The sequence below is a fragment of the Acipenser ruthenus genome, chromosome 27 (genome assembly GCF_902713425.1).
Source record: "Acipenser ruthenus chromosome 27, fAciRut3.2 maternal haplotype, whole genome shotgun sequence".
NCBI classification, from domain to species: domain Eukaryota; kingdom Metazoa; phylum Chordata; class Actinopteri; order Acipenseriformes; family Acipenseridae; genus Acipenser; species Acipenser ruthenus.
Window position 1 is genome coordinate 8,443,873 of NC_081215.1, and position 25,941 is coordinate 8,469,813.

The 25,941-nt window shown below is 38.2% G+C and overlaps 1 protein-coding gene across 3 annotated transcripts; it reads left to right on the top strand.

Annotated features, from left to right (window-relative positions):
- The first annotated feature begins 1,741 nt into the window (after positions 1 to 1,741).
- On the top strand, positions 1,742 to 20,172 carry LOC117432262 (claudin-19). 3 transcript variants are annotated; one of them, XM_034053929.3, is made up of 5 exons: positions 1,742 to 2,553; positions 10,385 to 10,549; positions 12,241 to 12,325; positions 12,699 to 12,845; positions 16,410 to 20,172. In XM_034053929.3, the coding sequence occupies exons 1-5, from the start codon at positions 2,331 to 2,333 to the stop codon at positions 16,456 to 16,458; spliced, it is 669 nt and encodes a 222-aa protein (XP_033909820.1). In that variant the 5' UTR covers positions 1,742 to 2,330; the 3' UTR covers positions 16,459 to 20,172. The 3 variants fall into 3 exon arrangements, with proteins under 3 accessions (XP_033909820.1, XP_033909822.1, XP_033909823.1); XM_034053931.3 differs by having other exon boundaries at positions 19,154 to 20,172; XM_034053932.3 differs by having other exon boundaries at positions 1,744 to 2,553; positions 15,964 to 20,172.
- Positions 20,173 to 25,941: the final 5,769 nt, after the last annotated feature.

Here is a 25,941-nt window from a genome sequence, read left to right on the forward strand (position 1 = left end):
CACATATTGAAAAATGGATGAAAAGTAGCCTTGAATTCAGGAGAATTGCAGATATCAATAGATTTCTGCAAATATTCCCCGTGGCCGTTCTATTAAAGGTGATATGACTTCCATAGGCAAAATTCCCATTTTATAGACGTCGTCCTTTCAAAATATAGGACAATTTGGTCAAAACAGAATGAGACCCAAATCAGGACAGAAAAAAATTACTTCTCCGCAGTCTTGGGCAATGTGCCTGTCCTGCTGAAACAAAAGTGCTGTGCTGCAGTACGGGATTATGGAAGCTGTAGTTTCTCCAGCATCACCATTGAAAATGGGCAGATAGAAGAGGCATTCAGAAAAACAAAAAAGCATGCCTTAGCTGTGGCATGCTGTCAACACTAAAGTTAGGAGCTTGCAGTGTTGTTTTTAAAACTGAGCTCATTTAGAGTGTATAATAACCCTTTCAACGCTAACGTAAAGAAGTACGACCCTCAAATAACGAATTCAGTTGTTTCAGTGTCTTGTTTTATTTTATTAAACTATTATATGTGGGTTTACTCACTTGTCCAGTGGGTAGAATAGTCTTTTGCTGTGTGTTGAGTGGAGTTATCTTTCTTAGGACCCCTGTGTAGGTTGTAAAAAGTAAACTTTGAATTTACTGGAAACACTTTTTATTTTTTACCTTTTATTCATGGTATTGAAAAACGTAATCGAATATAATAAAAAACATGTTTTTAAAAATACCAACAGTGGCAGAGCTAAATACCCCAGGGATGATTAAATAAATGGAAGAAGAAGAAGCGAGAGTACGATTACATGTTTCAACACTGTTTAGAGAAATGCAATAAACACCTTGTGTTACCTGCACCTAAACCACACTGCCCACATGATGTTGTATGAGTTGAAGATGACAGTCAATGAGACACAGACACACACTGTTAACATTTGCTTCAGGTGTTTCCAACACACTGGTCTTGTAGACACACAATGGCTATGCCACAATATCCACCTGTACACAACTGATTGAACTATAAAATGACCATATCATTCGGTGAGCCAAAGAGACCCCGATATGTTCCTCTTTTCACAAATACAACAGCTTTAGTTATCCCTTTACTTTAGTATTTTTATACTTAACTTAATTGGTTGCCAAAGCACAAAGTGCTAACAAATATGTATTACTTAATGTGTATCACTTCGTAGGCCATTTTCCTATCTGAAACACAAAAGCAGTCAGCTGGTTTCACAATCCCGATTGCACTAATCTCGGACAATCTTACACCTAAAGTAACACTGGATAGTCCAAGATTAGTGCTAACTGGGGTCTGTGAAACCAGCCGCTCATGGTGAATGTGTAATTAACAACATTACTAATACTGAAGACTAAAAAAAGCCTCTCACTGGTCACATTAAGATTGAATTCTTGTAATAATTATTATAATAATTTGCAAGCATCTGTACCTTTTTTTATGTATTATTATGCCCTGACAGTAAGACTATACTACCCCAGGCCCACTTGAAAGCCTCTAGAATCCCTCCCTGCTGTGCTGTGCTGTGCTGTGCCCCTCATTACAATATTCCTGGGGTCCCAGTTTAGTAAAGGGTCCATCATGATAAATGGGATACAGTCTCTTTAATAATTCCGCTGTGTGGAATTTCTAATTCTTTCAGTGGGCGTATCTTTTCAGAGCTGGTGGCCAATCAGGCATCTCTTTAGCATTCTGCAGCTGTGGAGCACATCAAGGCTGTTTTGTTTGCAGTGAAGTTTTTATTGCTGTTCAGCCCCCCGAGTTCCCTCCAGAGCCATTGGAGTGTGACAAGGAAGCTATGCAGGCACTACACAGCCTTCTCCCCAATCCCGGCTGCCGCTGCAAACATTAAGCACCTTCCAGCAAGCTACCAGCCTGCAGGTAGGGGGCCTCTTAAAGGGCCAGTCGAGGGTTAGGGTTGGTTCTAAATGAGGGGGAATACTGTGATTTGCAGCCTTCTGAATTGCACTGGCCAAAACAAGTTCTCCAAATGACAGACAGCGGCTTAACAACAGGTTGTTTAAAAAAGGGACTAGAAACTTACTAGAAATAAGAGGTGTAGTGTTATTTTTTTTCTTGTTCACTTCTTTGGTGTTTTAAAAAAAAAACTGGAAAAGAGATAATAAATAGTAACAGAAGTGTAACACTACAAAAACACAGAACAAAGCAGAAAAGTGGATTTGCGATTCACCGCTTTTCTCTGGAGCTGAACTTTCTTTCCTTGAAGGAAGGGGGATTCCTAGCTAATCCCAAGCACCTTGAGGATCAGACCCAAGAAGAAGACACGAAGAACAACATTCTGCTTCGAAAAGAAAGAAAATGGCCAACTCTGGTTTCCAGTTGCTGGGGTACTTCTTGGCACTTGGCGGGTGGATTGGCATCATCTCCACCACAGCCCTGCCCCAGTGGAAGCAGTCGTCCTACGCTGGCGATGCCATCATCACTGCGGTGGGTCTGTATGAAGGCCTGTGGATGTCTTGTGCTTCTCAGAGTACAGGGCAGGTGCAGTGCAAGGTGTACGACTCTCTGCTGTCGCTGGATGGTGAGTATCAGTGGTGACGTGTTTGACATTTTCATGTATGAAATCATTCCACATCTGCCTGTCTTAAAATGTCACTGTTAAAGTCACAAATTGGTTATCCAGCCCAAAATGGGTCGATGTTAGAATTATCCAGCAAGCTCTTTAGAATGAACTGGATAACCTGTGACTTTCATTTATAACCGTTAAGATTATCCATAAGTAATAAACACTCAATAGTGCTGACTTTTTAAATGGCATTGAAAAAGGCTTCTAGTCAAAACGTTTGCTGTTGCATTTATTAAGTTTCACTATTATGAAATTTAACCTCAACATTAGCATATACAGAGTGATTCAAAAGTGACTGGACAAATGGAAAAATATCAACAGTATCTGTAACTTGTGTGTTTATCAGTAATAAATATGTTCATTTCATCTGTCCAGCGAATAATAACGTATATACCACATATAGATGTGCGTTCAGTGGAAAAATATTACTTTTCTGATAGTAATTTAAATGTGTCCACACCACCCTGTAACTGTATTTTTAAATGTGAGACTTTGAGAAAAACGTCACCTTACAGAAAACCCCACACCCTGCCTATATCCCTTCAAATCCTCCCTTGCTTTGCTGCACAGAGGGTCCCACAGGTTGCGGTGGAGCAGGCTCCTCATTGGCCAGTATCTGAAACTTCCAGTGTGGCGATGGTCATTTATTTGTTTATTTGCTGATTGGAAGTAGTTGATGTCAGATAGAAAGAGGGATGCAGTATTTTATATGTCTCAGAAAAATATAAAATATTCTGCACTTGTGTAAGCTACATAGAAGTTAGAGTTATGCTGACCTCTGCAAGTGTATACATATTCTGCAGTCACAAAAGAACCAGTTCAAACATTTCCAGTCCTGAATTCCTCCTCTCACAAAACCAGGCTGTAGTTATTGAACACCATTCAGTGCTGAAAGTGATAGCTCAGTTTTCAATCCCTAATTAAGGTCCCTCAAAAGCTAACCACTCAAACAACCTGCCAAATATATATTTTAATACAGTAACTTTTTTCTGTACTGATAGTGCAGTATGGATTTACTACCATCTATTTCAGAAAGGAAACACACACCCAATAAAGTGACTACACCAGAAACAAAACAACTTGATTTAGTGGTTTGTAAGTTGTTTCTCATTCGTTTTAGAATCATAATGTGTGTTCTTTCCTTTCAGAAACAAATGTGCTAATGACGATTTAATAACGTAAATAGCCTTGAGAAGCGATTGACACCCTAATCAGCCCTTATTATTCATCACCTTATTTACAGTTAATTATTGGTGAGAGGTGTTACATTAACTGTGGTTTTGCATAACTTGAGTGACGGTAATGATATTCATTCACAGCATCCTGCAAAAGCTATTTATATAGAAGTGAGGTTAACTCTCTACAGGAAATTTAACTGCACTATTACAATGGACTGGTTTCCAAACTAGCACTCGTATATTGAACACTGGCAATGTGTCACAGAGTGAGATGTACATGTGGCAGTCTGGCCCTGGGATCCCTTTCTTCAGTTTTTTTGACATATGGATTTTGATCAGTAAAAGGCTTTATGGTGGATATGCACAATAGAGTATTAAGTGGAAAGTTGAAAGATGATTGAGACTGATTTGTGAGCACTGGGCTGTCAATATACAATAGACTGTGTATATATATATATATATATATATATATATATATATATATATATATATATATATATACACACAGGAACTGAGCAGTGGTGGGCTGTAAAAATAAAAAAGACTAACCAAAAATAAGTTTTGTTTACTAAGACTAAAAAAGCGGACTGATTAGTAGCAAAAAATAGATAAAATAATAGGTTTAAACAGACTGTACTTCCATTTACCAAAAATATGGATTGTCCTTGTAGTGTTAATTGCCCTTGTAGTCTTTTCAATCCATTAAGAGCCTTAAAGGGATCCTCCACTTTACATTAAAAAAGATATTGAGGAGCTCAGTGTCATATATACTGGAGAGCTCAAGAGCCATCCATGGGACAACACTGGTACACCTGTCCTGTTTCTGATTAGCTGTGTTTCAACCCTGGTACACCTGTCCTGTTTCTGATTAGCTGTGTTTCAACCCTGGTACACCTGTCCTGTTTCTGATTAGCTGTGTTTCAACCCTGGTACACCTGTCCTGTTTCTGATTAGCTGTGTTTCAACCCTGGTACACCTGTCCTCTTTCTGATTAGCTGTGTTTCAACCCTGGTACACCTGTCCTGTTTCTGATTAGCTGTGTTTCAACCCTGGTACACCTGTCCTCTTTCTGATTAGCTGTGTTTCAACCCTGGTACACCTGTCCTGTTTCTGATTAGCTGTGTTTCAACCCTGGTACACCTGTCCTGTTTCTGATTAGCTGTGTTTCAACCCTGGTACACCTGTCCTGTTTCTGATTAGCTGTGTTTCAACCCTGGTACACCTGTCCTGTTTCTGATTAGCTGTGTTTCAACCCTGGTACACCTGTCCTGTTTCTGATTAGCTGTGTTTCAACCCTGGTACACCTGTCCTGTTTCTGATTAGCTGTGTTTCAACCCTGGTACACCTGTCCTGTTTCTGATTAGCTGTGTTTCAACCCTGGTACACCTGTCCTGTTTCTGATTAGCTGTGTTTCAACCCTGGTACACCTGTCCTGTTTCTGATTAGCTTTGTTATTGCTACCTTGTTGGAGCAACAAAGTCATTTAGGTGCACCTTTATTAACAGTAAATGGTTATTTTGCAGTGTTCCCCATGGTAATAGTTTACCATCGTTTACCATGCCTCTATGGGCTTCACTATGCTTACCTATGCTTAGTGTTCCGCATTTTCATTTTTTATCTTTAAAAAAATAAAACCGGTAAAATAATTGTTTTTAATTGAAACATCGGTAATAATCGGGTGGAAAAAAATCTCAGTATACACTTTACATGTGGAATACGATGCGTAGCAGTTCTGGTTTCTGATTAAGTTTAATGTCCCTGGCATGTATGATGAAGCAGAATCTTTGCAAGTCGAAACCACATTTTCCCAAGTTAGCTGGTACTTTGCGAACGTTTGGGCAATCGCTGTGCTGATGGAAATAGTATCTACAGAAGCACAAAACAAGCCAGGTTTATACGGCTTGAAATCACAAAAGGAAAAGAAAATTGACAGAACTGGGCGGTGCAAGCCATCGGGAGACGCGTCAAAAATTACACTGGACATTTTCATCAATACGTTCCATAAGTTTACCAACTAAAGCATCCACATTTTCTGTCGCACAAAGTCACCAATACATACCTCTCTGCAATAAACAGTGGCTGTCCAGCAAAGCACAGCACTCTGACAAACTCATTAACACAGTCATTCTGCGCTCTCTTTTTATTAAAGCACATCTAAAAGTAGCGTGCTTGGATTGCTTGTCTCAGTTCACTTTCTTGTTTTAGTTTAATGTGTCGCTTACTTTCAGTATGTTATTTTATTGTCAGTGCGAACATGTACCTCAATGCAGCAGTATTTGCAGTGTTCTGTGCCTCGTCTGACCCACTTCTGCTATTTTTGATTTTTATATACTTTAAAACATTCGTTTTCTTTTCAATATTCATAAACTGATTTATGTTTTCTCCCCGTTCCTCATCCACAAAAAATATTATATTTTCGTGTAAGTATTTCAATTTAGTTTTTGATCAAGCTAGTAGTTACTATGCCCAGCAATTGCCACAATAATTGATTGGCCAACATAATCAGGTGATAATGTGCTTGTGAAGTGACAGAGAACCACGTTTGAATGTTATTTGATCCTCTGACGTCTAAACGTCTGCTGTAGGGCTGCTTATTATAGAGTGTAGGGCTGCTTATTACAATGACAAAGTCAAAATAAAACAACATTTTAATCAAAAGATTGTGTATTTCCTAGAAAATAGTACCAAGAAAATATTTAATAATAGACAAAAATCAGGTATAAATCAGTAAAAACTGGCATCCAGTTAAAATGTAATTTTTTGGTAAAATTCTGAATAAACTGGAAACGGGGAACACTGCCTATGCTTTACCATGCTTTCACTATATTTTATTACACTATTCTTTTACTATGGGAAACTTTTATAAGGGTGGATCCAACCGAACACAGAATAAATAATGATATTTAACACCTGTCGCCTGAACTACTATCCTGATGTATGATTCTATTAGCATACAGCACACTTGTTTGTCTAGTTTGTCATCCTCTGGACATTCACTAAGATGCTCTGATTTGAACTATATAGCTATTGTTTCTACTGTGCAAAATAACACACACAATGTTATACCTACACTACTGTTGATCTTTGTATTATGATATCATCATTGCATTTACATACTCAGCCCCCTGACAAGTCGGCTTTGTTTGCTCATCATGGAGAGCTATGATGTCATCACATTTGCAACCTACTGTTTCCTCACTGAAAGGGGATGTTCCTACCAACTGATTTGGATTAGCAAAGAGAATGATAGTTTAGAATCCATCCTTAAAGTGTACATAAGGACCTTTTAATTTTATTGTGTTACATGTTCCCATGTGTTGCTATAACTGTTCACGTAAGGTGTGTGTATTGTTTTATTTTATTTTTTTTACATTTTGACCAGTTTTTGTAAACTTTTAAATTGCATTCCCTGCCTCAAGATGGCTTCACATGTACCCGCATGTACCTCTCAGAACTATATTTCCCATCATCCTCCTGCTCACTGGTAGATCCATCTCAGTTACATATATGAGGGATGATGATGGGAAATGTAGTTCTGTAAGGTCCATGCAGGTACATGGGAAGCCATCTTGAGGCAGGGAATGCAATTTAAAAGTTTTAAAAAATGGTGAAAATGTAAAAAAAAAAACCCCAAAAACCCAATACAATTATGTACCCTTGTACACCATTTCAGATTCATTTCACTATACATTTTTACAGTTGGCAGTTGGGACTTATTTCATGCTCGGAGGAGGTGGAGTAACAGGCTTGACGTCACCTGAATGCATGTGAATTCATTGTTTCCAGTTTAATGTGGTACCAGGAAGGGTAACCGTTTCTCAGATATCCTAAACTGGTCTACAATGGTTTCTACAGCTTGTACCAGGTTATTTACATATTCATCCAAATCTACATGTACATGTGCTGCCATTTCTCAGATGTTCATGTTTTAGTTAGATAGTAGCAAAATGTTTGTGAAGTTTTGTGTTTTATGGTTTGAACCGAGCAGCTTATGGTTTTGTTTGACACAGAAAAAAGTCCAGGTTAGAAAAGTTATTCAATAGTGAATTATCCCGACTACTGTATATGGATAAATATAGAAATACTAAAAGAAACTAAAACTCAATGTCAAACATTTTGACTGAAAATCTTTTTCAATGTTTTTGATATAGCATAACATCTGAAGACATTGAAAAACAATTCTAGTCAGAACATTTGTAATTGAATTTTTGTTTCTTTTAGTATTTTCTGAATTCAGCACTATAGATTGTTTAATAGGATGACATATGAATAACAGAAGCTATTCTCTAAATGTATAGTTTAGACGAGCTTTTTAAAATAAACATTATTGTTGTGATACTACTGAAGGTACAGTAATGTAACACACGTCTTTAAAGATGTCTTCCCTACCCAGATTTGGGAAAGTCGTGATCCATTTATTCTCTGTTCCCTTTATCTCTCTTGTTTTCAGTTTTCCTCTCCATTCTCCCTTTGATTCCTAAACTTTAATAACTACATTATTATTTGACGATTGTTGTTTTATTGTTTGAATTGATTTCAATTTGAAAAAAATGAACTATGAAACTATATTCAAAGCACTATATGGGGATTTATTTATTTTCCACAAATTAATAGTAAGCTCTCGAGACAAAAATCATACTGCTAAATCAGATTTTTTGCACAATTAGATCCCTATTATAACGAGGTGCTTGGATGTCAAACGACAATCACAAATAAATATTTTTTAATACATTTAAACAATACTTAACCTTTATAAAAGTTTACCAAGATACATTTGCACAGGGATTGTGCAGATTTTCCCATGCTTTCCCCTTTGTTTTCCCATACTTATACTGTTACAATGTTATTTTTTAATATGCTTTACCATGCCTCACTGGTAAACCATGCTTTCACTGGGCTTTTTTGTATCTTGCTATGCTTTCACTATGATAAACTTTTATAATGGAATCGCTGTGGAATTGTGCATTGTCCCTTTAACAGGCTCTGTAAGCAGGGAACACAGCGTCCCATTGTGAAGCACCCTCCTAATCGTATCTGTATGAAAGACCTCAATACTCCTACAGCATGTGTGAGTGCTGAGGTCGGTCTCAACCATGTGGGTTACAGAGGAATTCCAAGGGGGGGGGGCACAAAACCTTGTATTGAGCCAGAGCATCGCAAGCAGGGGATTGAAATAAAAATAATCTGAACCATCCCCCAGGACTTCCCAGCAATTAAACATAAAATACCCAGAATTACAATTTTCATATGAAACAATGTCTTCCAGATTTCTAATGAACATGTTGGTCCAGTTTCTTTTATCCGTAGGCTTGCTCCTTTTCATTGTGTATTTTTCAGAGGCTCGCACGTATTTGACTGGGATCCCTCATTGTTAAATATAACAGGCATCACCACTTTCAGTTTATGAGTCATCTCTGACCAGCTGAATTGATTGAGTGGGCGGAGATACTTGTATCCAAAGTCAACAATTAGAAAGCTTCAGGTATGATTGACACCTGTTTCATTTGCTAAGATTTTCCTTAGCGTGGAACTCTCTGCCCTGACCACATTTGGTCAGCTTCTAGTCAGAAGCAAAGAATACATTGAAAATCATTGCATTAAGATACAAAACCCCTGCAGCCCTTTCGCTCAGTTAACAGGTTTCATGATGTTTCAATAAAACACTGAGTCAGCTCACAAATAAATACGTTATGTGAGCTCTTGAAAAATAAATGTGGAACAGGAGCAAGCCTACATATACATTACAGATACATTACCACCACTGAGTGTTTCATAGTTATGCATGTCCATTATTCACATTACTGTTTGCTTATCTTCATGTCTTTGGGTAAAATAATGGGAGGTTTGATATTAAAATGACTGGGACTCCAGTCCTCACCACTATTCAGCACAGATGGAGTTAGTGCTGTTCTTCATGCCAATTTCATATAAGGTTTTGTATCCGGAAATATACAGATAGATGTTATTATTTCTACCATATTTCAGATTACACAGGACCATTAAAATGCGTGTGTTCATTGAGACTTGAGATCGAGTAGGATTAATCTGCCTCTTTGATAACAGGGACCGACTCAGGGGTAGATGTACTAAAGTGTTGCGCCTGTCTCAATAGTCGCAAACCAGCTGCTCTCTGTGGTTCAGTGTCTGCACAGAGCTTGTGATTGTGTGCTATACAAGTTCAACGCAGCCGCTGCTCTCTGTGGTTCAGTGTCTGCACAGAGCTTGTGATTGTGTGCTATACAAGTTCAACGCAGCCGCTGCTCTCTGTGGTTCAGTGTCTGCACAGAGCTTGTGATTGTGTGCTATACAAGTTCAACGCAGCCGCTGCTCTCTGTGGTTCAGTGTCTGCACAGAGCTTGTGATTGTGTGCTATACAAGTTCAACGCAGCCGCTGCTCTCTGTGGTTCAGTGTCTGCACAGAGCTTGTGATTGTGTGCTATACAAGTTCAACGCAGCCGCTGCTCTCTGTGGTTCAGTGTCTGCACAGAGCTTGTGATTGTGTGCTATACAAGTTCAACGCAGCCGCTGCTCTCTGTGGTTCAGTGTCTGCACAGAGCTTGTGATTGTGTGCTTTGCAAGTTCAATGCAGCCGTTGCTCTCTGTTCCAGTTCATATCCAGACGTGCCGGGCGCTGATGGTGGTGTCCGTGCTGATGGGCTTCCTCGCGATCATCGTCAGCGTCGTGGGAATGAAGTGCACTAAAGTGGGAGACAACAACCCCGTCACGAAGAGCAGGATTGCTGTCTCCGGAGGGGTCCTCTTCCTGCTTGCAGGTAACAAGCCTGTAGACTTGTTTCATTTAACTGGGGTTCATTATAATGAAGCAGAAAGGAAGAAGTTCAACTGCCAGCACTACCTGGCTAGGGCCAGCCTCCCCAGGTGGTTGAAATGGTCTTCCCCACAGTGTGGTCCCTTATAAAAGTGTGCCGTAGTAAAAGAATAGCAAAGTGTAAGAAAGCATGGTTTACCAGAGAGGTATGGGGACGCATTTTAAAACAGTATAGTACAACCATCGGAAAAGCATGGGAAAACTGCAAACTTACTGTAGTAAAGATTTATAACGGGCTACATTTAACCCCCAAGCAGCATTATTATATTATATCTGGATTTTGGGTCTTGAATAACTGAAATGTACCAAAAAGCCTAAATACTGCTGCCCTGAAACCTGGTGTACACAGACCTGTTCCCAATATAGCATATCTGGGCAATAAATTACCCCAGGGAGAAACTGAATAGGGAATATGTGCTTATAAAGGGCTTATAGCAAATTAAATTCCACATACTAATTCTAAGCACATGATATAGCAAACATCCTTAGAAATACAGCCATATTAGGATAAAGAAAGAAAGACAGCCTTTCTTACTTTCAGGTACCTGTCCATTATGCCTCAACTTGAGGTCAGAATGTGCCACTGGGTGCAAGTATGTCAGTTATTAGGGGAAGCAGCTGGTTAGTTAATAACTGGAAAGATGTATTAACCACTGCTTTTATACTGTGCTTTCCATGTAATTCATTAAATGTCCCATTTACACATTCCTTAGAAAAGTAGCCATTCGTGCTCCTGTGGGTTAGGGAAGCAAGAACATCAGGGACTAACAGTCACCTCACTGTGCAAACGTGGTGCCTACAGGCCAGACGCCTGGCAAGCTTAAGCAGACATCTACATTTCTCCTGGGGCCATCAGCTGTGGAGCTCATGGGCGCTTGGCTTGGCGATGGGATTGGAAGATGCCCACTTGCTGTGGGGAGTTACTTCTGTAACAGAACAAAGTTGAATATTTCAGATTTGGGTGAAAACACAAACAGAACAGCCACATGTCAATACCAGAGATAATAGAGCACAGGCACATACACAAACTGGAGGGTAAACAGAAATACTAAATACCTAAAGTCCAAACAAAACCCAGTGGCATACAAACACAGCTAATAAAAGAAAGGCCAGCCAAAACACTGTCTGCACACTGCTCCCACTTTAAGAGGTCCCACTGCAGGAACATAGTGGTCACGTACTTGATTCACTCAGCCTGATTAAACACACAGTCTTGAAGATTCTTCTGATTCACCTCTAAGCTGGTAGAACAAAGGAAATGGCTTCCAGTTCGTTTTTATAGTATTTGGCCAGGGTTAATTGACAGTCAATAAATCAATTAGCACCTGCCCACCTTCCACACCTGTCTCATTAGAAAGGGGGTTCTAACCCCCAGCCATGCCATATCTAGCACAAACTGAAATATGAACTAATTTTATTTAAAAAGAAACAAAATACACTATTTACACATGAGGCAAACACTGTAAAAAATTAAATAAAAAGAATGTAAGTCAACAGTGGATTTAATATGTAACTGAAGCATGCAAACAGCACGTTGACAGTATAAACTCTGAGATGTTCTGGTGCAATCCATTTCTCAGTGTTCTGTGATGGATTGATTCATTTTTAATCCTGGTGTCTGCATTGGCCCTACAGGATTGTGCACACTGATCTCTGTGTCCTGGTATGCAACACAAGTCTCCCATCAATTCTTTAACCCAAACACACCTGTGAATGCCAGGTAAGGGTCTATTTATGTATTTCTCTTTCCATTGGGTGGATACGGTCACATGATGAAACCACTAAAGTGATGCAGAACCCAGACATGAATTACAGCTTTACACATGCAGTACAAAGCAATGTTAATTCAGTGCTCCCTGTTATAAGACAGCCCTTTGTACCACATAACCAGTTTAAAGGGGGCTTCCAGTTGCCCCTGAATGTCATCCCACTAGCACTTTCATTTTGTTATAAGGGGGAACACAAACAGCATGGCTCACGACTTCAGTATTATACCGGGGGGGCACAGTAATGTAAAAACTGTAACGATTCTAACCTCAAATATAGTGTGAATGACCCTTCCCATATTCCTGTTTTGTGTCCCTTCACTCCAGGTATGAGTTTGGCTCTGCTCTGTTTGTTGGCTGGGCGGCCGCCAGTCTCACCATGCTGGGAGGGTCGTTTCTCTGCTGCTCTTGTCCTAATGAGGAGAGAAGAGGGCAACAGTATTACAGACAATCCCAGCCATCCACAGCCAGGGAGTACGTGTAAATAATACTACAACAAACACTAAGCATAGAGACTGGACATGCACTAAGACATTCCCGAGTCCCCTTTTCCCTAGATTACATCCCTGTTTTCTATTTACTGTTTTATTTCTATTCTGGAAGTTACTGCTGGAAAATCAATGACAATCATCTTGTCACATACTTTCTCTGTCAAAAACACTGAAATCCTCTCTAAGAATAAGCAGTTTATTGTTTACAGTAAGTAAGTGCTTTAGTCCTGCATTTCTATGTCCAGCTTTGAGAGCCTTGGTGGCAGCTGCACAGATAAACAGTGGTGTACTCGCCATGGGGAAAAGGAGACGATAAAGAACTTGTAATGTAAAAAATCAAATCAAATAAGACAGAAAGCTGATGTTTCAGCTCTGAAAACCTTAGTGTGTTCTTGGCTGTGTCACAGTTTGTCCATTCCAAATGACATCTTATGAATTGTTTCAATGGGATTCTATTATAAATGACATTGGTGGTGCTCTATTGCATCTTTCTGCTATTGTAAATTAGATTGTAGTACAGTGATACAAAGTAGGTTTGGTAAAAGTGCTTGGGGTTTACTGAGCCTAGATACAGGGAAATTAGATTGTTTTTATTTTTTAGCAATGTCACAAACATCTAGTCAGTACAGTGCTTTCAATTGACAACTGAAACCCAAACATGGCAGCGTGCCAGCTAATGTCTTCACTATAAAGGGGAAAGCTCTTTCTGAAGGGCTTGATTTCCATGTAGGGTGAACACAACATGTAATGTTAACATTATACAAAATACATTGTATCCAACTCCATTAGTCTTAACTGGTCTTAAACATGCAGCTGGTGTATGCTACCAGTAATACAATCCAATACTCAAATATGTGGATCTCTTCTGCCTATCAAAGCTACCCAGCAGCTCAGGAATAGATAGAATAGACTCTTAGTGGACTGAAAAGACTACAGGGGAAATCTGCAGTCTTTGGCAGAAGCAAGTACAGTCAGCATGCAGCGTAACTGCTGTTGTGTTTAAACAGGACCCAGGCTCAAGGAGTACAATCATACTGAAGCTGTCCTTTCAGTCTGGGTTACCTTATCTCTTTTATTTAAATCTCTATTTAGACAGCTATTTAGTTTTAGTAAACGAAACCAATGTTATATTGCAATCCTTCCTTTATATATGTATTATTGTGGATAATTGTTTTTGAACCAGGTTTGTTTAATGCATTGTAAAATATTGCACGTGTTCCAGCTTTATGTTTCTTAGTTGTTATTGATTGTGTAAAAGGTAGCATTGACTTTATTTTAGAATCCTATTTGAGATGTTTCAATGTATTTAAGCAGTGTGAACTAAATCTGCATTCTAATGCCCATGACCACAGTTTGCACTAACAGCCTTAAATCTGCCTTTCATTGTGAGAGTGGTATTCGTTGTTTAAATCTGATAGAGAATTCTTACGTACTCTGTGGGTTTGATATACATTCCAGGAATTCTAGTAACTTCCAAATGAACAATTAAAGGCTATACAATCACATTTATTTTTGATTATTGGTTTTTGATTATCAAAGCAACTAACAATAGTTTGAGTATCATGGAAAAATGCCCTACATATAAGAAAAATAGTCAAGATCATTCAATATACTGTGTATGTGGTTCATACCAAATACAAGTTGATGTCTGGAGTGTTACAATCCTAACAGCGCATACTGAACTCAGAACCAATTCTGTGGGCACATCCCATATATAGAGGAGACACCAGGAGAGTTCATAGAGTTCTGTAGTTATTCCAAAACGAGGGGTTGGCTATCATCATGAGTGAAATAACCGCAACACTCTATGGGCATTCATGGAGTATTCTGTTTATGTAACAACTATAATGTATGTAAAAGAAAATTTGAGTAGATTAATCAAGCGTCACATCTGCTTAGCAACATGGTGAAACCTGAATCAGTGTGATTCGTCCAGTCATTCGGTCATTGGATTTGATTTAATGCAAGATTCTATGCAGCAGCATAGAATATTAAAAACATGATTCAATGGTAGATCTTTTAACACTGTCTTCAATCCCACTCCAATCTAGCACACACATTGACAATACTTGTAGGGTGTGTCACAGGGTATGAAAAGGATTACAAGCAGATACACATCTAGACATACCATGTGCATCAATGTATACAGAGCACATCACATTGAAGACACTTCTAGTTAAACTTTGTTAAGTTTCTTAAGTGTTTATTTATTTAAATGTTTTCATGGCAGGCATGCTTCGTTAGTGAATGAGATTTTTCTTCTGAACTTTGTTTGGTTCATTTTATAATGGGTTGGGCAATTCTGGCCCTGGGGGGTCATTCCACACCAGATTAAAGAGGTCATGTGAAAGAAGTCATTACTTTAGGATATTTAACTGTTTCTATTAAATCATTTTGAACATAGTTTGAACAGACACCTGCCCATATTGAAATATTTTTTATATATGTTGTACATAATGTTGTTGAAGCTGACATCCTGGGATCCTTCAAGAAGCTGCTTGATGAGATTCTGGGATCAATAAGCTACTAACAACCAAACGAGCAAGGCTGAATGGCCTCCCCTCGTTTGTAAACTTTCTTATGTTCTTATGTTCTTATAGGTTAGACATTTTAAATAGACTGATTCACAACACAGTGCTCCCTTTTCAATTCACTATCTGACTTTCACATCCAGAAATGAAATATTGAAAGACCTTTATACAGTAAAATATAGCCCATCTGCAGTTTATGAATGAATGAACAGGATTTGTGAATTATCGAATCGACGAGCACAGTATTATGTGAACCTATATATTTAAATATACGAAACATACTGTATATATAATGAAAATGCATTATTCCTATATATTTTAAATACTACATGGAAAAGCTATTGCCTTTCCTTGTGGGACAGAAGGGCCAGTTTTGTCCACCCCTACTTTGTAACTTACAGAAACTTCCATCATGTATATAACTAATCCTTTCACCCTTTCTTTCAAACTAAGGGCTTTCCTTGTCTGACATCATGTTCCACTGTCTCCTGCTGCTTCCACTAAAACAATGGCAATGTCTTCCTGCCGCTAACGCTCCTCTCCTGAATGTCTCTTCTCTTTCTGATCTAGGGCTGAGTTGTTGAGTGAAACTAGTTTTCCTGACTGAGCAAACCCCCTGCCTCTTTTGAAGATTATTCAAGTTCCACTTAATTTTTCCGTTTCCTTGTTCCTTCCTAGATGCAAAATTTGGACCCTTATTACTTCACTATAGTATAAAATGCACTCTCTATAGATGTTTCTATCTGCATCTGATAATATAGAAAGAATGCACCCTGACCTATCAAAACCTGTGAAAGAATATGGACTCTAATAGATAATAAATGGCCAATGTCTGAACATGTAACGAACAGTCTAATTAACATTGTGATAACAATATTGTATGCTGTAAATAATGTCTAAATAATGTTATATGTTGTCAGTATTATTACTTTTGGTTATGTTTTAAGTAACTGGTAGTCTAATTTGTTTTAATACATGTATACTTACTTAAACATTTCTTTTCTTTTAAATTGCAGAACAAATGTAAAAATGTCTCCACCAGAGAAAGGGGAGCAGTACTTGTAGTTTGGATTATGCCCAGCCATTGGTCACATGCTGTTTAGTTTTTGCAACAGACAAGACTCTTTGAGGCCAATGTAAAGCTAAATTTGTTATACCAAATAAATAAAAATGCCTACCGCTGTAAAACACCTACATGTAAAATCAAATTCTTGCTATTAGCCTTTTCCTTTCATGAGTATACACATAGAAGCAAATCATGTGTGAATCACTGTGATTCAAACCTGATTAGGGCTAGTGCCACCAAGCTCCTTAAAGATAGAATGGAAAAGGTATAAAATAATGGAGTGTCCTCTTACCCAATCTCATCCATGTTACTGGTTCCCAATTCTTGCCCTGTACAGTATCTGTTTTTCATCACATCATTGAAATGTATTTCAGCACGTTTGCGATCCGGTTCATTGCCACAGCTGAGCTGCTGAAACCCATTTCAAGTAGCTGTAGTTCATGAACCCACAGGGTGTGCTGCTTCAGTGTGAGACTAGCGGTTAGAGAGTGACACTCGTGTATTTCATTTAGTCTCACTTGCAAGGCCTGTGTGCGCTTCCCTGCTGACAATGATTTGTGAGTTATTTGCTGCTGTTAACAAGAGACACTGAGAACTGAATCTCAAAGAACCTTAGAAAATAGGTTGCCTAACTCTCTAACCTTTATTCTCACATCGATGATGCAAAACTTCCATGTTGGAAACTATACTAAGGCTATTTGAAATAGTCTTCAGCAGCTAGGCTTGGGGCTATGAACTTTTCATGCTTAAATATTTTAAACATCACTTCCAAAGATATGATAAAGACAGAAACAAATCAAGAATTGGAAACCAAATACCATGAATGACATTTGGGTAAGAGAATAATCCATTTATAAAAATGCTTTCCAGTCTGCCTTTAATGCATTTATCTGGGGCGTCAAAGCTCATATTTACTGTATGCCCACAACACACTTCCATTTTAGTGACATCTGTCAGCATTTTTATTGTATGTTAATAGGAGTATCCTTATAAATGCCTGCTATGGTAAAATGGTGGTAAATAGAAGTGATGGATGGTAAATGCATGCCAAAAGCATGTATACAAACATGAGGAAGCATGGGAAAGTGTATGACTTGATAACAATGTACTGAATCAAACTTTAATAAGATGTGAATTGTTGTCATTTTTAAATATATGTATGGTAGTAATAGATAAAATAACAGCAGCTAAATCCAATATATATATATATGATGAGGGTAACTGGTGATTTAGATCCCATTATGTATTCACTGTGTCACAGAACAGTGCATTTTGTCTCTGAGCAATATAAACTAACACTAAGACTAATACCCTGAAAACCCCAGAATGTCTTTAATATTTTAGAAAGTGCAAATATGATTCAATGGGAGAGTTTTAGGGGATGAGAAAACAAAATATACATCATTTGATCTGGGAAATTATTATATAGTATATTACATGCTTTACAAGAATGTGCTTTAAAAAACTATTAGGGCCAAGCAACATTTCCCTCTACTTAATTCACCATAACACTAAAATAATGCAGCAGGAAGATATATTGGAAATAGTTCATCTTTATGGCCAGAAGGGATATACTGATTCACAAGCAGGTCTTTATCATCAATTCAAATGGACTAATTCTGCAGCCAAGCCCAATTATTATAATTGTTTTTAAAAGCTTTACATTATAAATGTCTCCTTTATTTTCACCAATAAGCTCCTCTAAAGAGATGAACATCGTAAAGTCAAATATTAGTGGGATGTTTTTCACCTCAAAACCAGTGTGTTTTTTACCTGGTTAAATAAGAAATGATGATTCTGTTAAAGACAACAAATTGTACTTAGTTATCCAATGGAACAAGTTATTAGAGAGAAATGGGACGTCACAGGGGCGGAAAAGGATCTAATAGGAGAAAACTGTGAGAAAAGACCTAAAATAAAATAGCACAATACTGGAAACTGCAAAAAAAGTTGTCTTTAAAATCCTAAATATGTCTTAAAAAAACAGTACCGGTATACAACTCAATAAATTCCCCTTGAACAGCATAGGTACTGTATTATTGTTATTGCATGGTATTATTTATATTGCCTCATATTCCATTACTTTTCTTAGCGTTTTTTTGTAAGATTTCTGACCTCTCAAAACACATCACAGTGAGAAAGAGGACGCCATTTTACATTTAGTAATTTACAGACATTCATGTCAGTGATCAATAGCTTCAGAGGATTTAAGAGACCTGGATTCGGAACAGTCCCAATAATAACAAAACAATGTGAAGATTAAACTATGACAGGATTCCTCTGCTGTTAGTTTATGTGAATAGCCATACATCTCGAAAATTAGGGAATTCCAGAAAAAACCCATAAGGATGGAATTCAAGGATGGTTTCAAATGATTGACAGGCCAGTGATCCCTCTGCTTCCCTGCCTTCTCACCACCGTCTCCAAAGCAGTTCCCTCAAGACCCAACTGACTACCCCCTCTCCAACCCCCTTGCTTAGTGCAATTGAACATATCAACATGGGACAGTGGATTGTGTTTGAGAATAATGATGGAGATCAGAAAAGATAGTAGACGTGACATAACTGTGTTTCCCATGTAACCGATTTCTCCAACAAGAACCGCTGTGGCATGCTGATACACCTTGTTCTTCACATTTACTGTGTGGTTATTCTCCTTTCTCCCCCTATTCTATGATGCCCCTCCTCCCCTCAGGAGTCCTCCCCACACCCTGCCCAGTGGAGACACCAGCTGAGAGGAGCAGCTCTGGTTCCTTTCCAGTCGTAGCTGTCAGAAGCTGCTCCCGGTCCGGCACACAGTTCTGGCTTAACCAGTGCAGGACATCTCAAGTTGTGCTTTTATTACTGTACCCTTCAATGAGAAAGATGGCCTACAATTAGAATGCACAAACTCCACATATTCTCGTTTTTTATTTGAAATATCATGCTAGGAACTGGCTTAATTCATGGCAACACTGTAATCTCTTTTCAGAATTGTCTTTTAAATAAAACTGTATTTACTTTATCCAATAGACGTCACAGAGGTGCATGAGAGTGCACCATTTTGTGAGAATATGACAGGATATTACATTTGACATACTGTAAATTCTAAGTAAAGTAGACTGTTTAATTAAAGCCTTTGTTAGTGTATAAAAACAATTATAATATTCAAAAATACCATTCTCAAATGCAAAATATTTGTGTACACTGTGAAGAAGAAAAGACAATGTTTTCTATTAGGTAATTATACTAACCCATTAGTAATTACATCTTTGTGTCAGTACTGGTTTGGGAGGAAAACACTGAAGGTTTTGCTTTTGCCATACCTTTGTTATAAGTAGTTTATTAGTACTGTAATTATACTGTAGTTAGTATTGTTTCTATGAATGTTTGCTTCAATGCAAGTATCACAACAATGTAGTCCCCACACTGACAGTGGAGCATTGTAACAAACATGTTGCTATAGTATAAATACAGTGTGGGTAATGTACCAGTATTTTAAGATGTATTCAAGAAATCTGTTAGGGGGGAAGGGGCTCATCTTTCTCAAGTGGTGTATGTTGTTTTAAATTATTTACTAAAAAAACAGTGTGTTCTTTTCTTTTCCAGAAGATGTGCCTTAATGATTTATATTATTGTATTATGTGGGGTGTGCTTGTTTTTTTTTCTTTGTTTTTTTTTCTGTTTAAATATTTTGGATTTTAATGTTATTAAAGACATTTTACATGAAAAAGTCTCCTTAGTCCTTATCTTGGTTTAATTTGACCGTAATCCCGGTGCCTCCACCCCTCTTCTCTGTTTTTAGGATGTGTGAACATGTACAAGATATCTGCCATGGTAAAAGCTTCTTCATCCTGGACTCCTACGAATTAGCAACACACCTAAAAAAAACAAAAACCGAGTACCCAGGAGCTGAGGGGTGTTGGATAAATATATTGTCTCATATAAGATCACTTGAGACAGAACATTCTGTTCCTTTTTCTACATGCGCCTTTCTTTCAAATTCATCAACTGACAAACAGCTCAGGAATGTAGCTGTTCTTTAGAAAACTGAGAGAAAAAATATATATATATACATATATATATATATATATATATATATATATATATATATATATATATAGAGCCTATTTTTCATCAATATTTATACACTTAAACAGAGTATACAGTTAAGCGGGTTGGTGATTCCCAAATTATATACAGTACAGTATGAATGTACCTGCATTTGTAAAGCGATGTAAACACAAGGACCCATTGACATTCTATGGGTTTACGTCCACACAAAACTTTAAAAATCAAAACCGAAGTATTTACCATTTCATTAATCACTTAATCACAATAAGTCAGGCTGACAATTACAGTATTTCACTATAATTAAATACAAAACTATCACTTTATAACATTTTATTTAAATGTGCAGTAAATGGAAACTACATGCAGAACGGAAATTATTACGAACTATATATATATATATATATATATATATATATATATATATATATATATATATTCACGCACACATACACATATACACAAACAGAAATTTTAACACATCATAGTCCTTTACAGCAGTCTGTTAACCATTTAACTGTTGCTCAATGTGGCTGATTTTGTGGCTAAAATAAAAGTTGCAAAAAATTAAGAAATAGATATGATGCAGAAAGTCTCCAAAGCGGGCAGATAATTAAAAAAAAGAGAGAGGTACTGTTTAAGAGAGAGGTACACAAGAAGTTGCACAGTTTTGCACTTTCAAGAGTTGAATCATCCACACCCCTGAAGAGCCTCCTTTTCTGCCATCCAGCTGCTTCCCCCCCAATGACTGTCCTGCTTTCCAGCCAGTCGGAAGCTTGACCCTGCAGACACAGTGGGTTACATGGTAAATGTGCCTGACATTCCAGTGCCACATGGGTTATCGGTCAGTTACAGAAACACTTTTTCCAAATCATGCTTCACTACATTTGTGAAAAAATACCCAGAAGAACTGCCATGTGGCACATTTTCTTTAGAACTTAAAAAAACAAACCTTACTCTTCCATTGGACTATATATATATATATATATATATATATATATATATATATATATATATATATATATATATATATATATATATATTAGCTCAAAGAGCCAGCTGCCCTATAAATGTATATAAATGTATTTACCTGGGGGTGAGTTTCCTTCAGTACAAGGCTACAGATAGGAACGGATAGATACGGATATATATATAGCCCAAATTGCCTCTTACAGGATTATTTTTTTAGTATCAAGTAGTACAATGGTACACAGCCCATAAACTCAGAAAAGCTCTCTGGTGGAAAAAGAAAGTATTGGTTTTACACTTCAAGCTGCACCGCATGATAACTGCGGTATACTGTGACATGCTTTGAGGCAGTGGCGGCTGGTGGCCAAACAAAATGGGAAAGCAGAAAAAAGGCATCGGGCTTGGGGTCCCCTTAAGCCACCAGCAGCAGAAAAATCGTACTATTGTATTCTGACTGACAACACTTCTCACATCTTCTTAACATTTTACCCCAATTCAAGGCTGCTCTCCACTAGCCAGCAGAGGAAAGAAAACAGTAGCCCATCATAGTTTATTCTAATAAACTTAACTGTTATTACACACTGCCAGCATATGTATAAAACTTCATTTTATACATATGTAACAGGGCGATGTTACATACATGGATCGTCACTGAATAATACTGAATCAGACACAGAGCAGAGTGTTGACACGCCGCACAGGCATGCAGATTTAATAACAACACAGGCCCGACACTCGGGTACCAACAATGGTAATCCTAGTGCCGGATTTAATAAAGAAAAGAAAAGAAAGCTAAAAATAAAAGTTTGCCCACAAATGGCGCACACTAGTCCCACTAAAAGGAACATCCCACTCCAGGAACCTACTACACTACTAACCCTCACTGTACTTAGTTTGGGATTACATCCGCTAAACTGACCTAATTGTGGTGTCCTGGAGTCCCGGCATCCTCACAACGACTCCTGCCTCTTCAAACAGCCTCGGCTGGGCCGTGCTTTCACGAGCACCGTCTTGGACTGGAAGGGTTTCGTGTAGTAGTTCTCCATGGAGCAGACGCTCTCCTCCTCGATGTCAACAAGCACAAGCTTTCGCTCAGCACCCATCGGTGTAGCAATGGCCGTGCAGTAGACTCGAGCTGTGATGCAGACGTTTTTCGAGCTCCGTGCAGCCTTCCCAGGCAAGCCCCCCAGCCAATCAGGACCTCCCGATCAGCTCAGCACCAGGCAAGCCTACCTGCTCAACTAGTTGCCCAGCAACGCGTCTCCTGCTGCACCCCAAGTGCTTCCTAAAGGCACACATGCACTCAAGAACAAGCGACAGGGTGCTCCCTGTCACAGCATAATTAGGGCTTCTGATTTCCGGTTTTAACCAATAATAACCAATAAAACACCCCTGATATATAAATAAAATGTAATCGGTGTATAGCCGATAAACACCGGAAAAACTCTCTCCTTCTTGACTTGCATCTATCATTGATTCATTCTGAATACTTTAAACCCACCCCAACTACTGATTGGCAGCACATTCCTACATTTCCATCGGAGACTAATTTGTAAAATTTAAAACAAGATTACAATTAGGAATGGAGGCTTGTTCGCAGGATTTAAAGCTGTATTACAGTTAAGCTGCGGAGGATTTTAAACAGAATTGCAAAGCTTTCACACAAACACCCCAGAAGAATGTGCCCATGACCATAAGGGTTTTATTGTGGAAGACAGCAAAGGAAAAAAGGTACAACTTAAGTGTGCAAATACTGTCAAGTTACAACTATACATATTTTTACAGAAAAAAACGCCCAAGCATTTTGGAAAGCAACGGAAATTTATACAGTATATAAAAAGCAAAAGCTATTTACATAAAACTCAAGAATAGCTAAAAATAAGCAGTGAAAAATGAAATTACTAAAAACCAAAAAACAGAAGCCGTAAACATAATATAGCATGTCTGCCTCCTCCGAACGTACTGCGGTGACTGAGTGGAGAATTTGGATCGGATGGCTGCCTCCGTGTAAAAGCTATATATTTATTCTTGCATATTACATATCAGTAACTAGATAAATAAATACAGCTTTTTTATTCAGAAATTCTTGAGCAGGCTGCACCTCTTCTGCCGAGCCCCCATTGCCTTGAGGTACAATGCGTTTCCTGCAGTGCCAGAGATATTTTCCATGGAACCCACTGCACATGTTTGGAATATTATATTTCTTTTGAAACTGCACATTCGAGATCTTCATAGTAAATGGAAGTGCACCCTGGTATTCAATGCCTTGACTGTGCTCTACAAATCCTATTTTCTGTACACACATTGCAGAGGAGTTAGACACTGTTCTAGTGAAGTAGTGAAGTCAATCCCACTGTGCTATGTAAGATATTGAACCGTGTTGATCCAGCAACACCATTGTGTTTGTACAGCATACACAAGTAGTTCTGGTGTCTTCCATGAGCTCTTTCACTGAGGTGACTGACAGAGCATCTTCACAAGTTCACATAGTCCACTTCCTCACACACCTCTGGAAACACCTCCAAGTTAGGTTCAAAGGTCAGGCAAAGCAGGTTACATGTGTGCATTTGGAAGAAGAACATTTAAACACCACCTCCTTATATCTAGCTGAATGTGAACCAACAGCACAGACCTTGTTGAAATCAACACAATGCTCACTTGTAATTTCACACAGAGTATATTAAATAATCTTGTGTCAATGCTATTCTAATGAATCTTCTCCTAGCGGCTGGTGAGTTCATAGTACTGACATCAGCATGAGACCCCTCCTTATCTCTCGACTACAAAACTTGCTGTTTAGTTGAATGTAAAGACGCTCCTCTTTGAAGTGTATGGTTAGCGCTTCATGCCCAGCCCTTTCCTTTCCATACAATTCAATGGGCTGAGATGCCAATTCAGTACTATGGTAGCCAGCAATGTTTTGTTTTCTACTGTAGGTTATTGGCTATTGATAAAGCCCTGATTACCATGTATGCATCGTGATGTTAAGATCATTTGCGATTAAAAAAAAAATAATTCAACCCTACATGCAGATGCTATGAAAATGACAATTTATCAACTAGTAATCTCTCTGGCAAAGCTAGTTTCTTTATTTTTAATTTCTAAACAGTGGGGCAGCGTTGCTGGCTTTGCTGCTTCTTCAGCTTGCTGCAAATGTACTGCTGTGAACTTCAACACAGACATGCTCTTCCTTTCAACTCAAACAGGACACAGGTGCAAACAAATCATTGATGTAAATGTAGACAGAATACCTCTCTTCCTACATTCTTGCATTTAATACAGTAATCATTTATATTCTGGCTGTACTAAGGGGTGATTAAAGTCTAAAACTCAACCTGACTTTGACATCTGAATCGAATGAGGGGATTTAGGCATTTTAGCAAAAGTAGCACCTATTATGTCTACAAATATCAATAACCCTACAATAATCTAGGGTTAAACTATTGCTAAATGTTGAAATTGGGTTTGTGCCGAGTAACAAGTACAAACCAATTCTCATAACGAATGCTGGCATTTTCGGTAGTTCATCATCCTATTAAGTGATGTCTGTCAATCTCTCTAGTGATAGAGAGCCGATCCAGGGGGAAAGAGGAGGGACCATCAGTTGACAGACAGTTTGCGGAACTAAGCATCATTTTGTGTTGCAGACAATGTGTGAGGGGCTCAAACAGATTAAACTCTTTCCAGATACATACTTTCAATTTGAAAAATTTGATTTCTTCAGGATATTATTTATAAAAACGCACTTAGATATTTTAGCCTTTTTTGAGGCAAGTCATTCAGTGTGTGTGTATGCTCAACTGGCAACTACTGTATTTTTTTCAAATCCAGGAGTAGTCAATGCAGCTTTGCTCCCTATTCTGTCCACACTGGAAACTAATCCCATATTTGATGCTGCTTAGTTCTGATTGTAGACACACTAAAGCTGGAGTTGACTCTGCAGTGCAGTTCATCTGTGAATGTGTAAATCATCACTTTACATGCATGACACAATCAAAAAAGTAGTCGAAACTACCCCAGGAGGTGGATTAGTTGGTCCAGTAGTCAGTCGCACTAAAAGACAAATCAAGTGTGAACAAAACAGGTTGCGAGTCTTGCTTCAGCACACTCCCTGCACTGCTCTAAAGTGCCAGTCTCTAAACAGTATTAGTGTGTCTACAATTCAAATGGAAGATTGAATACTTTTTGAGCAGAAGATATTTTCCTGCAATTTCCAAGTCTGCACTCTTTGAAACAAGGGTTCCTGTGACTGTTCAATATACTGGAATAATACTGGAAAACAGGAAATATCTGCAGCAACTTCATTGGGTGGATGTCTCACTATCTACATAGTTACAGTAACACATGTTTGCGCATGTAAACTGTACATGTAATGCATATCAACTGAATTGAGTAATTATTCTAATTTTGCAGCATGTATATTTTGCGGATTTTTATATAAAGCTAAATTCGTGGATATCTCTT

What these genes read in the sequence shown, in the direction of transcription:
- LOC117432262 (XM_034053929.3), top strand. Translation starts at nt 2,331, where the DNA reads ATGGCCAACTCTGGTTTCCAGTTGCTGGGGTACTTCTTGGCACTTGGC. An exon ending in GGTCCTCTTCCTGCTTGCAG is followed by an intron (nt 10,550 to 12,240) that starts GTAACAAGCCTG and finishes TTGGCCCTACAG; the next exon opens with GATTGTGCACACTGATCTCT. An exon ending in CAGCCATCCACAGCCAGGGA is followed by an intron (nt 12,846 to 16,409) that starts GTACGTGTAAAT and finishes TTTAAATTGCAG; the next exon opens with AACAAATGTAAAAATGTCTC.